The sequence below is a fragment of the Nerophis ophidion genome, linkage group LG06 (assembly GCF_033978795.1).
Source record: "Nerophis ophidion isolate RoL-2023_Sa linkage group LG06, RoL_Noph_v1.0, whole genome shotgun sequence".
In the NCBI taxonomy this organism is placed as follows: domain Eukaryota; kingdom Metazoa; phylum Chordata; class Actinopteri; order Syngnathiformes; family Syngnathidae; genus Nerophis; species Nerophis ophidion.
Window position 1 is genome coordinate 68,934,170 of NC_084616.1, and position 14,898 is coordinate 68,949,067.

Below are 14,898 nucleotides of genomic sequence, written 5' to 3' on the forward strand. Positions count from 1 at the left end.
CCAATCAATGCAAGTCATCAGAATCAAATACACCAACTTATATTCTTGTCTTCATGAAAGAAAGGAATCTATGTGTGTTAAACATGCTTGTATTATCATTAAACACCATTAACTTGTTAACAAAAAATGTCTCTTTCATAAATAAATAGATATAATTTATAAATAGGAATGAGGTAGATCTCCTCGACTTGGTCAATTGAAAAGTAGCTCGCCTGCAGAAAAAGTGTGAGCGCCCCTGTAGTAGAGGATGTTAGGGAAAGGCCCTGAGGTTAGAAATCTCCCGGTAAATTCGGGCAGGTTGGCAAGTTTACAGCTGAGCCACACCAGAGTGATCAAAGAGCCGCATGCGGCTCCGTAGCTGCGGGTTGCCGACCCCTGATATATATGTATATATAATCCACACACATGCATACATATGGATATATATACACATTTACATATAACATTATTGCACATTATAGTCTGAAAAAAAAAAAAAATACACAACACATGAGGACATGATGGACACATTGTGCTCACTCAGTGCCTGTTTAATGCTTCTATGGCTCTTGGGTAAAAGCTGTTTTTTTGTCTATTTGTGCCAGCTTTTAGCACCCTGTAGCGTCTGCCCGAGGGTAGCAGTTCGAGGTGGCAGTGCCCTGGGTGGAATGGGTCGAGCGGCACACGCACGCGCTCCCGGGCTTGCTAGAGCAGGGGTCACCAACCTTTTTGAAACCAAAAGCTACTTCTTGGGTACTAATTAATGCGAAGGGCTACCAGTTTGATACACACTTAAATAAATTGCCAGAAATAGCCAATTTGCTTAATTTACCTTTAATAAATAAATCTATATGCATAAAAAAATGGGTATTTCTGTCTGTCATTCCGTCGTACATTTTTTTTCCTCTTACGGAAGGTTTTTTGTAGAGAATAAATGATGAAAAAACACTTAATTGAACGGTTTAAAAGAGGAGAAAACACGAAAAAAATGAAAATCTAATTTTGAAACATAGTTTATCTTCAATTTCGACTCTTTAAAATTCAAAATTCAACCGAAAAAAAATGAAGAGTAAAACTAGCTAATTCGAATATATTTGAAAAAATAAAAAAAAAGGATTTATGGAACATCATTAGTAATTTTTCCTGATTAAGATTAATTTTAGAATTTTGATGACATGTTTTAATTAGGTTAAAATCCAATCTGCACTTTGTTAGAATATATAACAAATTGGACCAAGCTATATTTCTAACAAAGACGAATCATTATTTCTTCTAGATTTTCCAGAACAAAAAATGTAAAATAAATTCAAAAGACTTTGAATTAAGATTTAAATTTGATTCTACAGATTTTCTAAATTTGCCCGAATATTTTTGGGGGATTTTTTTTAATAATAAGTATGAAGAAATATTTCACAAATATTCTTTGTCGAAAAAACTGAAGTTAAGAATTAAAGGCCTACTGAAACCCACAACTACCGACCACGCAGTCTGATTATTTATATATCAATGATGAAATATTAACATTGCAACACATGCCAATACGGCCTTTTTAGTTTACTAAATTGCAATTTTAATGTTCCCGGGAGTTTTTTCTTGAAAAACGTTGCGTAATGATGACGCGTACGCTTGACGTCACGGACTGTTAGGAAATATGAGCGCTGCACACACACACAGCTAAAAGTCGTCTGCTTTAACCGCATAATTACACAGTATTTTGGAGATATGTGTTGCATAATCCTTTGCAATTTGTTCAATTAATATTGGAGAAGTCAAAGTAGAAAGATGGAGTTGGGAAGCTTTAGCCTTTAGCCACACAAACACACGGTGATTCCTTGTTTAAAATTCCCGGAGGTGAAGCTTTACTATGGATCACAGCAAACATGGATCCCGACCGTATGTCAACCAGCAGGTTTCGGTGAGAAAATTGTGGTAAAAAGTCGCTTCTTACCGGAGATCCGCTGAGCTTGAGCCGCCCATAAAGCTGCCGTCGACTTCCCTGAGACACTGCGCGTCAAGACACCCGTGGACACACACCTCCGACTATCAGGTACTGTTAAACTCACTAAAACACTAGCAACACAATAGAAAGATAAGGGATTTCCCAGAATTATACTAGTAAATGTGTCTAAAAACATCTGAAACCGTCCCAATGCAATCGCGTTTATTTTTTTACTTATTTTTATCTTTTTTTTTTTTCTAGTCCGTCACTATCAATGCCCTCAAACACAAATCTTTCATCCTCGCTCAAATTAATGGGGAAATTGTAATTTTCTCGGTCCGAATAGCACTTTTTGTTGGCGGCTTCTATTAAAAACAATGTGAAGATATGAGGAGCCCTCAACATGTGACGTCATCGTCTGCGACTTCCGGTAGAGGCGGGGCTTTTCTGTTAGCAAGCAAAAGATGCAAACTTTATCGTGGATGTTCTCTACTAAATCCTTTCAGCAAAAACATGCCAATATCGCGAAATGATCAAGTATGACACATAGAATGGACCTGCTATCCCCGTTTAAATAAGAAAATCTCATTTCAGTAAGCCTTTAAATTAAAATGTATTTATTATTTTTTGCAATAAAAAAAAATTAACATTGATTTAAATTGTCAGGAAAGAAGAGGAAGGAACTTAAAAGGTAAAAAGGTATATGTGTTTAAATAATCCCAAAATCATTTTTAAGGTTGTATTTTTTCCTCTAAAATGGTCTTTCCGAAAGTTATAAGAAGCAAAGTAAAAATATAAATACATTTATTTAAACAAGTGAAGACCAAGTCTTTAAAATATTTTCTTGGATTTTCAAATTCTATTTGAGTTTTGTCTCTCTTAGAATTAAAAATGTCGAACAAATAGAGACCAGCTTGCTAGTAAATTTTTTTTTTTTTTTTTTTTTAAATAGAGGCAGTTCACTGGTAAGTGCTGCTATTTGAGCTATTTTTAAAACAATAACAAAAAATTACTTGAACATTGATTTGAATTGTCAGGAAAGAAGAGGAATAAATTTGAAAGGTAAAAAGGTATATGTGTTTAAAAATCCCAAAATCATTTTTAAGGTTGTATTTTTTCCTCTAAAATGGTCTTTCCGAAAGTTATAAGAAGCAAAGTAAAAATATAAATACATTTATTTAAACAAGTGAAGACCAAGTCTTTAAAATATTTTCTTGGATTTTCAAATTCTATTTGAGTTGTGTCTCTCAGAATTAAAAATGTCAAAGCAAATAGAGACCAGCTTGCTAGTAAATAAAACATAAAAAAAAAATAGAGGCAGCTCACTGGTAAGTGCTGGTATTTGAGCTATTTTTAGAACAATAACAAAAAATTACTTGAACATTGATTTGAATTGTCAGGAAAGAAGAGGAATAAATTTAAAAGGTAAAAAGGTATATGTGTTTAAAAATCCCAAAATCATTTTTAAGGTTGTATTTTTTCCTCTAAAATGGTCTTTCCGAAAGTTATAAGAAGCAAAGTAAAAATATAAATACATTTATTTAAACAAGTGAAGACCAAGTCTTTAAAATATTTTCTTGGATTTTCAAATTCTATTTGAGTTTTGTCTCTCTTAGAATTAAAAATGTCGAACAAATAGAGACCAGCTTGCTAGTAAATTTTTTTTTTTTTTTTTTTTTAAATAGAGGCAGTTCACTGGTAAGTGCTGCTATTTGAGCTATTTTTAAAACAATAACAAAAAATTACTTGAACATTGATTTGAATTGTCAGGAAAGAAGAGGAATAAATTTGAAAGGTAAAAAGGTATATGTGTTTAAAAATCCCAAAATCATTTTTAAGGTTGTATTTTTTCCTCTAAAATGGTCTTTCCGAAAGTTATAAGAAGCAAAGTAAAAATATAAATACATTTATTTAAACAAGTGAAGACCAAGTCTTTAAAATATTTTCTTGGATTTTCAAATTCTATTTGAGTTGTGTCTCTCAGAATTAAAAATGTCAAAGCAAATAGAGACCAGCTTGCTAGTAAATAAAACATAAAAAAAAAATAGAGGCAGCTCACTGGTAAGTGCTGGTATTTGAGCTATTTTTAGAACAATAACAAAAAATTACTTGAACATTGATTTGAATTGTCAGGAAAGAAGAGGAATAAATTTAAAAGGTAAAAAGGTATATGTGTTTAAAAATCCCAAAATCATTTTTAAGGTTGTATTTTTTCCTCTAAAATGGTCTTTCCGAAAGTTATAAGAAGCAAAGTAAAAATATAAATACATTTATTTAAACAAGTGAAGACCAAGTCTTTAAAATATTTTCTTGGATTTTCAAATTCTATTTGAGTTGTGTCTCTCTTAGAATTAAAAATGTCAAAGCAAATAGAGACCAGCTTGCTAGTAAATAAAACATTAAAAAAAAATAGAGGCAGCTCACTGGTAAGTGCTGGTATTTGAGCTATTTTTAGAACAATAACAAAAAATTACTTGAACATTGATTTGAATTGTCAGGAAAGAAGAGGAAGGAATTTAAAAGGTAAAAAGGTATATGTGTTTAAAAATCCCCAAATCATTTTTAAGGTTGTATTTTTTCCTCTAAAATGGTCTTTCCGAAAGTTATAAGAAGCAAAGTAAAAATATAAATACATTTATTTAAACAAGTGAAGACCAAGTCTTTAAAATATTTTCTTGGATTTTCAAATTCTATTTGAGTGTTGTCTCTCTTAGAATTAAAAATGTCGAAGCAAATAGAGACCAGCTTGCTAGTAAATAAATAAAATTTTAAAAAATAGAGGCAGCTCACTGGTAAGTGCTGCTATTTGAGCTACTTTTAGAACAGGCCAGCGGGCGACTCATCTGGTTCATACGGGCTGCCTGGTGCCCGCGGGCCCCGCGTTGGTGACCCCTGTGCTAGAGACTGCGGCTGAGCCTTAACTCACGCACAATGACGTGCGCTGTGTTCGACCCCCACTCACTGGACCGGGAGCATCCCACATTTCCGTGCGACACGCACACGCGTGGGACTGTGTGAGGAATGCATCAACCTGCAGAACTGGTGCACCAATCAACAAACAAAATCCCCTCACACACTGGAAATAACGCCGGGTGCTTGATTTTTTTTTTAAGGTGCGAACCTGGCAGAGATCGTGGCTTAAATCACGAGAAAATGCATCAGCCAGGTATCCAAAGAAATGCGAGGGGGTCGTTGTAGCCTAAACCCAAAGATCGCGTCTGTTTCCCGGCTGAAAATATCACCGAACCGCATCTTTTTTCAGGTTCTCGTTATAAGCATGCTAATACATTTTTTTTAATTATTACATTTTGTTAAATGTCTTTAAAAGCGCGGCACTAATAGCAGGCAAAAAGAAAGAATTGATTTTTCCCACAGTCTAAATGTTACGTGAATACACCTTTGTCACATTTTCAAAGACCCTGGCTGGCGTTAACGCGGCAACCACCGTTGTTAATAACACCATTAATTAAAAAGCCACCGAACCAAGCACTCACTTCCGAAGCTGCTCCCGCATCGTCACCCGCCGGTCAGGCAGAACCGAGCCGATGTCCCCCCTAAATCCCTTCCGCGGTCTGACTCGGCGTCTTCGCGAGCACCAGGACAACCGTGCCGGAGCTTGTCCGTGCTTTGCAGGGGCTGACTCCCGAGTCAAGTCACACGCGGTTACAACGAGGGCCGATTCCGCTCCACCGTTTTCAAAATAAAAGTATGGTGCGAAGCAGAAATGTAATTACCCAGTTGCAATCGCCACACACAGGGATGATGTAAATAGAGCCTATTAGTGGCTTTATATCAATAATAACATTATATTTAGACAAAGGGCCGTTTCAAATCCTCAAGTGAATTTTAATTTAGCTTGGTTTACCTTTGCCTTTTCTCTATCACAAATGAGAAACAGCCCAATATTCGTACGCAATAATTTCAGCTCATACTACTAAGCCGTTCCACTGCAGCAAGACCGGATGAAACATTTATTTTGAAAAAAAAAAAACCGTCCAACTTCTGGTCGAGCTCGCTTTTCAGCCCGACTGCTTGACGCCACTCAGGAGGAACTCCCCCATCCCCCATTCTGCTGTTTGCTTAAGGAAAGCAGCTGAGACGCTCCCGAAAAGCTTGCAGGTCCTTCCAGGGAGAAGTAAGAGAGAAATTAAAGTAAAGTTAAAGTTTTAGAGTACCAATGATTGTCACACACACACACACTAGGTGTGGGGAAATTTGTCCTCTGCATTTGACCCATCCCCTTGATCACCCCCTGGGAAGTGAGGGGAGCAGTGAGCAGCAACGGTGGCCATGCTCAGGAAACCATCCTTCCATCCATCCATCCATTTTCTACCACTTATTCCCTTTTGGGGTCGCTGGGGGCACTGGTGCCTATCTCAGCTTCAATCGGGCGGAAGGCGGGGTACACCCTGGACAAGTCGCCATCTCATCGTAGGGCCGCTCGGGAATCATTTTGGTGATTTAAACAAACTTAAACATAAGCAACTTCCTTTTCCATCCATTTCCTGCCGCTTATTCCCTTTTGGGGTCGCGGGGGGTGCTGGTGCCTATCTCAGCTTCAATCGGGCGGAAGGCGGGGTACACCCTGGACAAGTCGCCATCTCATCGTAGGGCCGCTCGGGAATCATTTTGGTGATTTAAACAAACTTAAACATAAACAACTTCCTTTTCCATCCATTTCCTGCCGCTTATTCCCTTTTGGGGTCGCGGGGGGTGCTGGTGCCTATCTCAGCTACAATCGGGCGGAAGGCGGCGTACACCCTGGACAAGTCGCCACCTCATCGCAGGGCCGCTCGGGAATCATTTTGGTGATTTAAACAAACTTAAACAACTTCCATTTCCATCCATTTTCTACCGCTTATTCCCTTTTGGGGTCGCGGGGGGCACTGGTGCCTATCTCAGCTTCAATCGGGCGGAAGGCGGGGTACACCCTGGACAAGTCGCCATCTCATCGTAGGGCCGCTCGGGAATCATTTTGGTGATTTAAACAAACTTAAACATAAACAACTTCCTTTTCCATCCATTTCCTGCCGCTTATTTCCTTTTGGGGTCGCGGGGGGCGCTGGTGCCTATCTCAGCTACAATCGGGCGGAAGGCGGCGTACACCCTGGACAAGTCGCCATCTCATTGTAGGGCCGCTCGGGAATCATTTTGGTGATTTAAACATAAACAACTTCCATTTCCATCCATTTTCTACCACTTATTCCCTTTTGGGGTCGCGGGGGGCACTGGTGCCTATCTCAGCTTCAATCGGGCGGAAGGCGGGGTACACCCTGGACAAGTCGCCATCTCATCGTAGGGCCGCTCGGGAATCATTTTGGTGATTTAAACAAACTTAAACATAAACAACTTCCTTTTCCATCCATTTCCTGCCGCTTATTCCCTTTTGGGGTCGCGGGGGGTGCTGGTGCCTATCTCAGCTACAATCGGGCGGAAGGCGGCGTACACCCTGGACAAGTCGCCACCTCATCGCAGGGCCGCTCGGGAATCATTTTGGTGATTTAAACAAACTTAAACAACTTCCATTTCCATCCATTTTCTACCGCTTATTCCCTTTTGGGGTCGCGGGGGGCACTGGTGCCTATCTCAGCTTCAATCGGGCGGAAGGCGGGGTACACCCTGGACAAGTCGCCATCTCATCGTAGGGCCGCTCGGGAATCATTTTGGTGATTTAAACAAACTTAAACATAAACAACTTCCTTTTCCATCCATTTCCTGCCGCTTATTCCCTTTTGGGGTCGCGGGGGGTGCTGGTGCCTATCTCAGCTACAATCGGGCGGAAGGCGGCGTACACCCTGGACAAGTCGCCACCTCATCGCAGGGCCGCTCGGGAATCATTTTGGTGATTCAAACAAACTTAAACAACTTCCATTTCCATCCATTTTCTACCGCTTATTCCCTTTTGGGGTCGCGGGGGGCACTGGTGCCTATCTCAGCTTCAATCGGGCGGAAGGCGGGGTACACCCTGGACAAGTCGCCATCTCATCGTAGGGCCGCTCGGGAATCATTTTGGTGATTTAAACAAACTTAAACATAAACAACTTCCTTTTCCATCCATTTCCTGCCGCTTATTCCCTTTTGGGGTCGCGGGGGGTGCTGGTGCCTATCTCAGCTACAATCGGGCGGAAGGCGGCGTACACCCTGGACAAGTCGCCACCTCATCGCAGGGCCGCTCGGGAATCATTTTGGTGATTCAAACAAACTTAAACAACTTCCATTTCCATCCATTTTCTACCGCTTATTCCCTTTTGGGGTCGCGGGGGGCACTGGTGCCTATCTCAGCTTCAATCGGGCGGAAGGCGGGGTACACCCTGGACAAGTCGCCATCTCATCGTAGGGCCGCTCGGGAATCATTTTGGTGATTTAAACAAACTTAAACATAAACAACTTCCTTTTCCATCCATTTCCTGCCGCTTATTCCCTTTTGGGGTCGCGGGGGGTGCTGGTGCCTATCTCAGCTACAATCGGGCGGAAGGCGGCGTACACCCTGGACAAGTCGCCACCTCATCGCAGGGCCGCTCGGGAATCATTTTGGTGATTTAAACAAACTTAAACAACTTCCATTTCCATCCATTTCTACCGCTTATTCCCTTTTGGGGTCGCGGGGGGCACTGGTGCCTATCTCAGCTTCAATCGGGCGGAAGGCGGGGTACACCCTGGACAAGTCGCCATCTCATCGTAGGGCCGCTCGGGAATCATTTTGGTGATTTAAACAAACTTAAACATAAACAACTTCCTTTTCCATCCATTTCCTGCCGCTTATTCCCTTTTGGGGTCGCGGGGGGTGCTGGTGCCTATCTCAGCTACAATCGGGCGGAAGGCGGGGTACACCCTGGACAAGTCGCCATCTCATCGTAGGGCCGCTCGGGAATCATTTTGGTGATTTAAACAAACTTAAACATAAACAACTTCCATTTCCATCCATTTTCTACCGCTTATTCCCTTTTGGGGTCGCGGGGGGCACTGGTGCCTATCTCAGCTTCAATCGGGCGGAAGGCGGGGTACACCCTGGACAAGTCGCCATCTCATCGTAGGGCCGCTCGGGAATCATTTTGGTGATTTAAACAAACTTAAACATAAACAACTTCCTTTTCCATCCATTTCCTGCCGCTTATTCCCTTTTGGGGTCGCGGGGGGTGCTGGTGCCTATCTCAGCTACAATCGGGCGGGAGGCGGTGTACACCCTGGACAAGTCGCCATCTCATCATAGGGCCGCTCGGGAATCATTTTGGTGATTTAAACAAACTTAAACATAAACAACTTCCATTTCCATCCATTTTCTACCGCTTATTTCCTTTTGGGGTCGTGGGGGGCACTGGTGCCTATCTCAGCTACAATCGGGCGGAAGGCGGCGTACACCCTGGACAAGTCGCCATCTCATTGTAGGGCCGCTCGGGAATCATTTTGGTGATTTAAACAAACTTAAACATAAACAACTTCCATCTCCATCCATTTTCTACCACTTATTCCCTTTTGGGGTCGCGGGGGGCACTGGTGCCTATCTCAGCTTCAATCGGGCGGAAGGCGGGGTACACCCTGGACAAGTCGCCATCTCATCGTAGGGCCGCTCGGGAATCATTTTGGTGATTTAAACAAACTTAAACATAAACAACTTCCTTTTCCATCCATTTTCTGCCGCTTATTCCTTTTTGGGGTCGCGGGGGGCGCTGGTGTCTATCTCAGCTACAATCGGTGGAAGGCGGCGTACACCCTGGACAAGTCGCCACCTCATCGCAGGGCCGCCTCGGAATCATTTTGGTGATTTAAACAAACTTAAACATAAACAACTTCCATTTCCATCCATTTCCTACCGCTTATTCCTTTTTGGGGTCGTGGGTGGCGCTCGTGCCTATCTCAGCTACAATCGGGCGGGAGGCGGTGTACACCCTGGACAAGTCGCCATCTCATCATAAGGCCGCTCGGGAATCATTTTAGTGATTTAAACAAACTTAAACATAAACAACTTCCATTTCCATCCATTTTCTACCGCTTATTCCCTTTTGGGGTCGCGGGGGGCGCTGGTGCCTATCTCAGCTACAATCGGGCGGAAGGCGGCGTACACCCTGGACACGTCGCCATCTCATCGTAGGGCCGCTCGGGAATCATTTTGGTGATTTAAACAAACTTAAACATAAACAACTTCCATTTCCATCCATTTTCTATCGCTTATTCCTTTTTGGGGTCGCGGGGGGCGCTGGTGCCTATCTCAGCTTCAATCGGGCGGAAGGCGGTGTACACCCAGGACAAGTCGCCACCTCATCGCAGGGCCGCTCGGGAATCATTTTGGTGATTTAAACAAACTTAAACATAAAAAACTTCCTTTTCCATACATTTCCTGCTGCTTATTCCCTTTTGGGGTCGCGGGGGGCGCTGGTGTCTATCTCAGCTACAATCGGCGGAAGGCGCGTACACCCTGGACAAGTCGCCACCTCATCGCAGGGCCGCTCGGGAATCATTTTGGTGATTTAAACAAACTTAAACATAAACAACTTCCATTTCCGTCCATTTTTCTACCGCTTATTCCTTTTTGGGGTTGCGGGGGGCGCTGGTGCCTATCTCAGCTACAATCGGGCAGAAGGCGACGTACACCCTGGACAAGTCGCTACCTCATCGCAGGGCCGCTCGGGAATCATTTTGGTGATTTAAACAAACTTAAACATAAACAACTTCCATTTCCAACCATTTCCTACCGCTTATTCCTTTTTGGGGTCGCGGGGGGCGCTGGTGCCTATCTCAGCTACAATCGGGCGGAAGGCGGTGTACACCCTGGACAAGTCGCCATCTCATCATAGGGCCGCTCGGGAATCATTTCAGTGATTTAAACAAACTTAAACATAAACAACTTCCATTTCCATACATTTTCTACCGCTTATTCCCTTTTGGGGTGACAGGGGGCGCTGGTGCCTATCTCAGCTTCAATCGGGCGGAAGGCGGGGTACACCCTGGACAAGTCGCCACGGCATCGCAGGGCTGCTCGGGAATAATTTTGGTGATTTAAACAAACTTAAACACAAACAACTTCCATTTCCATCCATTTCCTACCGCTTATTCCCTTTGGGGTGGGGGTTGGTGCCTATCTCAGCTACAATCGGGCGGAAGGTGGCATACACTCTGGACAAGTCGCCATCTCATCATAGGGCCGCTCGGGAATCATTTCAGTGATTTAAACAAACTTAAACATAAACAACTTCCATTTCCATACATTTTCTACCGCTTATTCCCTTTTGGGGTCACAGGGGGCGCTGGTGCCTATCTCAGCTTCAATCGGGCGGAAGGCGGGGTACACCCTGGACAAGTCGCCACGGCATCGCAGGGCTGCTCGGGAATAATTTTGGTGATTTAAACAAACTTAAACACAAACAACTTCCATTTCCATCCATTTCCTACCGCTTATTCCCTTTGGGGTGGGGGTTGGTGCCTATCTCAGCTACAATCGGGCGGAAGGTGGTGTACACCAGTGGTCCCCAACCTGTTTGTATTCGCGGACCGGTCAACGCTTAATAATTTGTCCCGCAAATTAACTTGTTTGGCACATTTTAGCAGCTTGATATGTTTGATTGATTACAGAACTTTAAGGAGGTTGTCACGTAAGTAAACAAGGTCGGAGTCAAACTTTCACATGCTCTTATAATTTAATTATTTAGTGTTTATACTTCATATTGAAGAGTCATCGGGGTCCTTATATATTTATTTAATAACATATATACATATACATATATATGTACATATACAAACCCCGTTTCCATATTAGTTGGGAAATTGTGTTGGATGTAAATATAAACGGAATACAATGATTTGCAAATCCTTTTCAACCCATATTCACTTGAATGCACTACAAAGACAATATATTTGATGTTCAAACTCATAAACTTTATTCTTATTTGCAAATAATAATTAACCAAGAATTTCATGGCTGCAATACGTGCCAAAGTAGTTGGGAAAGGGCATGTTCACCACTGTGTTACATCACCTTTTCTTTTAACAACACTCAATAAACATTTGGGAACTGAGGAAACTAATTGTTGAAGCTTTGAAAGTGGAATTCGTTCCCATTTTTGTTTTATGTAGAGCTTCAGTCGTTCAACTGTCCTGGGTCTCCGCTGTCGTATTTTACGCTTCATAATGCGCCACACATTTTCGATGGGAGACAGGTCTGGACTGCAGGCAGGCCAGGAAAGTACCCGCACTTTTTTTTTTACGAAGCCACGCTGTTGCAACACGTGCTGAATGTGGCTTGGCAATGTCTTGCTGAAATAAGCAGGGGCGTCCATGAAAAAGACGGCGCATAGATGGCAGCATATGTTTAAAACCTGTATGTACCTTTCAGCATTAATGGTGCCTTCACATATGTGTAAGTTCCGGGTCAACGTGAATGACTGCTCGCTGACTGCTCTTGTTGCAAAAAAGCTAAGTATCGTTCTATCTGTGTGATTTTAACTGTTTTGCAGCTTTATTTACAACTTATCGAACATATTTAATAGTTCAATTTAACTTGCAAATCACCCGATCTCTGTCTCACCACTTCGCTCTCAGCTAGCTAGCTGCTAAGCTAACGAGGCTAGCGGAGAAAGGCAGCGCCGGTCTGAAGGAAGCTTCTCCCCCGCCACCGTGACCACCACTTCCCGAAGACAGCTGGCACCCCACTCGGCGACGGAAAGTTTCTGTCAGTATGGCTTCCTGCGCTTCGTGCACTTTACTCATGGATAGGTTGGCTTTGCTAGAGAGCCGTGTCCGCCACTTAGAGCAGTGTAATTTCGTAACTTTAGATGTTGCGGACACATCTGCTAGCGTTAGCTGTAGCGAGCTAACTAGCCCAGCTTGTAGCAGCCCTAATCGGCCTACAAGCTACGGTGTACCGGTTGAGACGCATAATAGATTTAGCCCTTTAGCTAGTCCTACACCCCAGTCTACCGGGCACCACACTTTAGTTATAGGGGACTCCATCACCCGAAACATAAAGCTTAGCAAACCAGCCACAATTAAGTGTATTCCCGGGGGCAGAGCACCTGACATTGAAGCTAATCTTAGGGAGCTAACTCGCAACAGGTCTAGTAAACACGTACGGCAGGCCAACCGCACCACTAGTTATGCGAATATAGTAATACACGTTGGCTCCCATGACGTTAGGATGAGACAATCAGAGATTACAAAGAGAAACATAGCCAGGGCTTGTAATCTCGCCAGAAAGATGTCCAGGCATCGAGTAATTGTCTCTGGCCCCCTGCCTGGGAGAGGCAATGATGAGAGATATAGCAGATTAGTCTCTCTTAACAGGTGGCTGGATAGCTTCTGCAGACAACAGGGATTTACGTTTATTGATAATTGGCCCTCTTTCTGGGGCAAACCTGGCTTGCTGAGGAGAGACGGCCTTCACCCTAACCAGGAAGGCGCTATCCTCTTGTCTCGGAACATAGACTTCGCATTGAGCCACATTTGACTAACTGCACTAGAGCAAGCCCGGTCACAGGCAATTACAGAGCCTGCTAGCCTGGGTATGGAGTCAGTTAAGTTAGAGCTAGCCAGCGCCAGGCTGGATGATCCCTGTACACATAGCAATTTTCGTAGAATAATACACAACTCACAAAATGTTTTTTCTACTGTGTCTATGACTACGTCAGAGTTAGACATGCGTTCTACTGAGGTGGCAAATTATGAAGCGTTCAGTTTATCGCAGCGCCAAGTAGACAATCTGAAAATTCCCGTCATATCAATTCCTAGATATGGTCGTAATTATTTTAAGTACACTGCGCATAATAAACGCAACATTATTAATATTGCTACTACGGATAATTTTATCAACAACTCCTTAAAACAGCCCACTACCTATAATATGGGCTTTCTAAACATCAGATCTTTGTCTCCCAAAACGTTATTAGTCAATGAGGTCATTAGAGACAACAACCTTAACGTCATCGGTCTTAGCGAAACCTGGCTTAAACCAGACGACTTTTTTGCGATAAATGAGGCATCCCCTCCTAACTATATGAATGCGCATATTGCCCGTCACCTCAAAAGGGGAGGGGGTGTCGCACTAATATACAACGAAAACTTTAACTTTAGTCCTAACTTAAATAATAAATATAAATCGTTTGAGGTGCTTTCTATGAAGTCTGCCACACCTCTGCCTCTGTGCCTGGCCGTTATCTACCGCCCCCCAGGGCCCTATTCGGACTTTATTAGTGAATTCTCAGAGTTTGTTGCTGATCTAGTGACGCACGCCGATAATATAATTATAATGGGGGATTTTAATATCCATATGAATACCCCATTGGACCCACCGTGCGTGGCGCTCCAGACTATAATTGATAGCTGTGGTCTTACACAAATAATAAATGAACCGACGCATCGCAGCGGTAATACGATAGACCTAGTGCTTGTCAGAGGTATCACCGTCTCCAAAGTTATGATACTCCCGTATACTAAAGTAATGTCCGATCATTACCTTATAAAATTCGAAGTTCAGACTCATGTTCGGCAAGCTAATAATAATAATAACTGCTATAGCAGCCGCAACATTAATGCTGCCACAACGACGACTCTTGCGGACCTACTGCCCTCGGTAATGGCACCGTTCCCAAAGTATGTGGGCTCTATTGATAACCTCACTAACAACTTTAACAACGCCCTGCGCGAAACCATTGATAGTATAGCACCGCTGAAGTTAAAAAAGGCTCCAAAAAGGCGTACGCCATGGTTTACTGAAAAAACTAGAGCTCAGAAATTATTATGTAGAAAGCTGGAACGCAAATGGCGCACGACTAAACTTGAGGTGCACCATCAAGCATGGAGTGATAGTTTAATAACTTATAAACGCATGCTTACCTTAGCTAAAACTAATTATTACTCAAATCTCATCCGCATTAATAAAAACGATCCAAAATTTTTGTTTAGTACAGTAGCATCGCTAACCCAACAAGGGACTCCTTCCAGTAGCTCCACCCATTCGGCAGATGACTTTATGAAGTTCTTTAATAAGAAAA

At 42.7% G+C, this 14,898-nt stretch overlaps 1 protein-coding gene across 7 annotated transcripts in view; it reads right to left on the minus strand.

Annotated features, from left to right (window-relative positions):
* The window catches only part of dmd (dystrophin), a 518,793-nt gene that overhangs the window by 80,348 nt on the left and 423,547 nt on the right, over nt 1-14,898 (minus strand). The window contains exon 1 of one of the 7 annotated variants that reach the window (XM_061904729.1): nt 5,413-5,616. The exons of the other annotated variants lie outside the window; for them this stretch is intronic. Coding sequence (XP_061760713.1) covers nt 5,413-5,432 — 20 coding nt within the window. The 5' untranslated portion in view covers nt 5,433-5,616. Of the gene's footprint in view, nt 1-5,412; nt 5,617-14,898 lie in introns of those variants that run through there. 7 annotated transcript variants of the gene reach the window in all.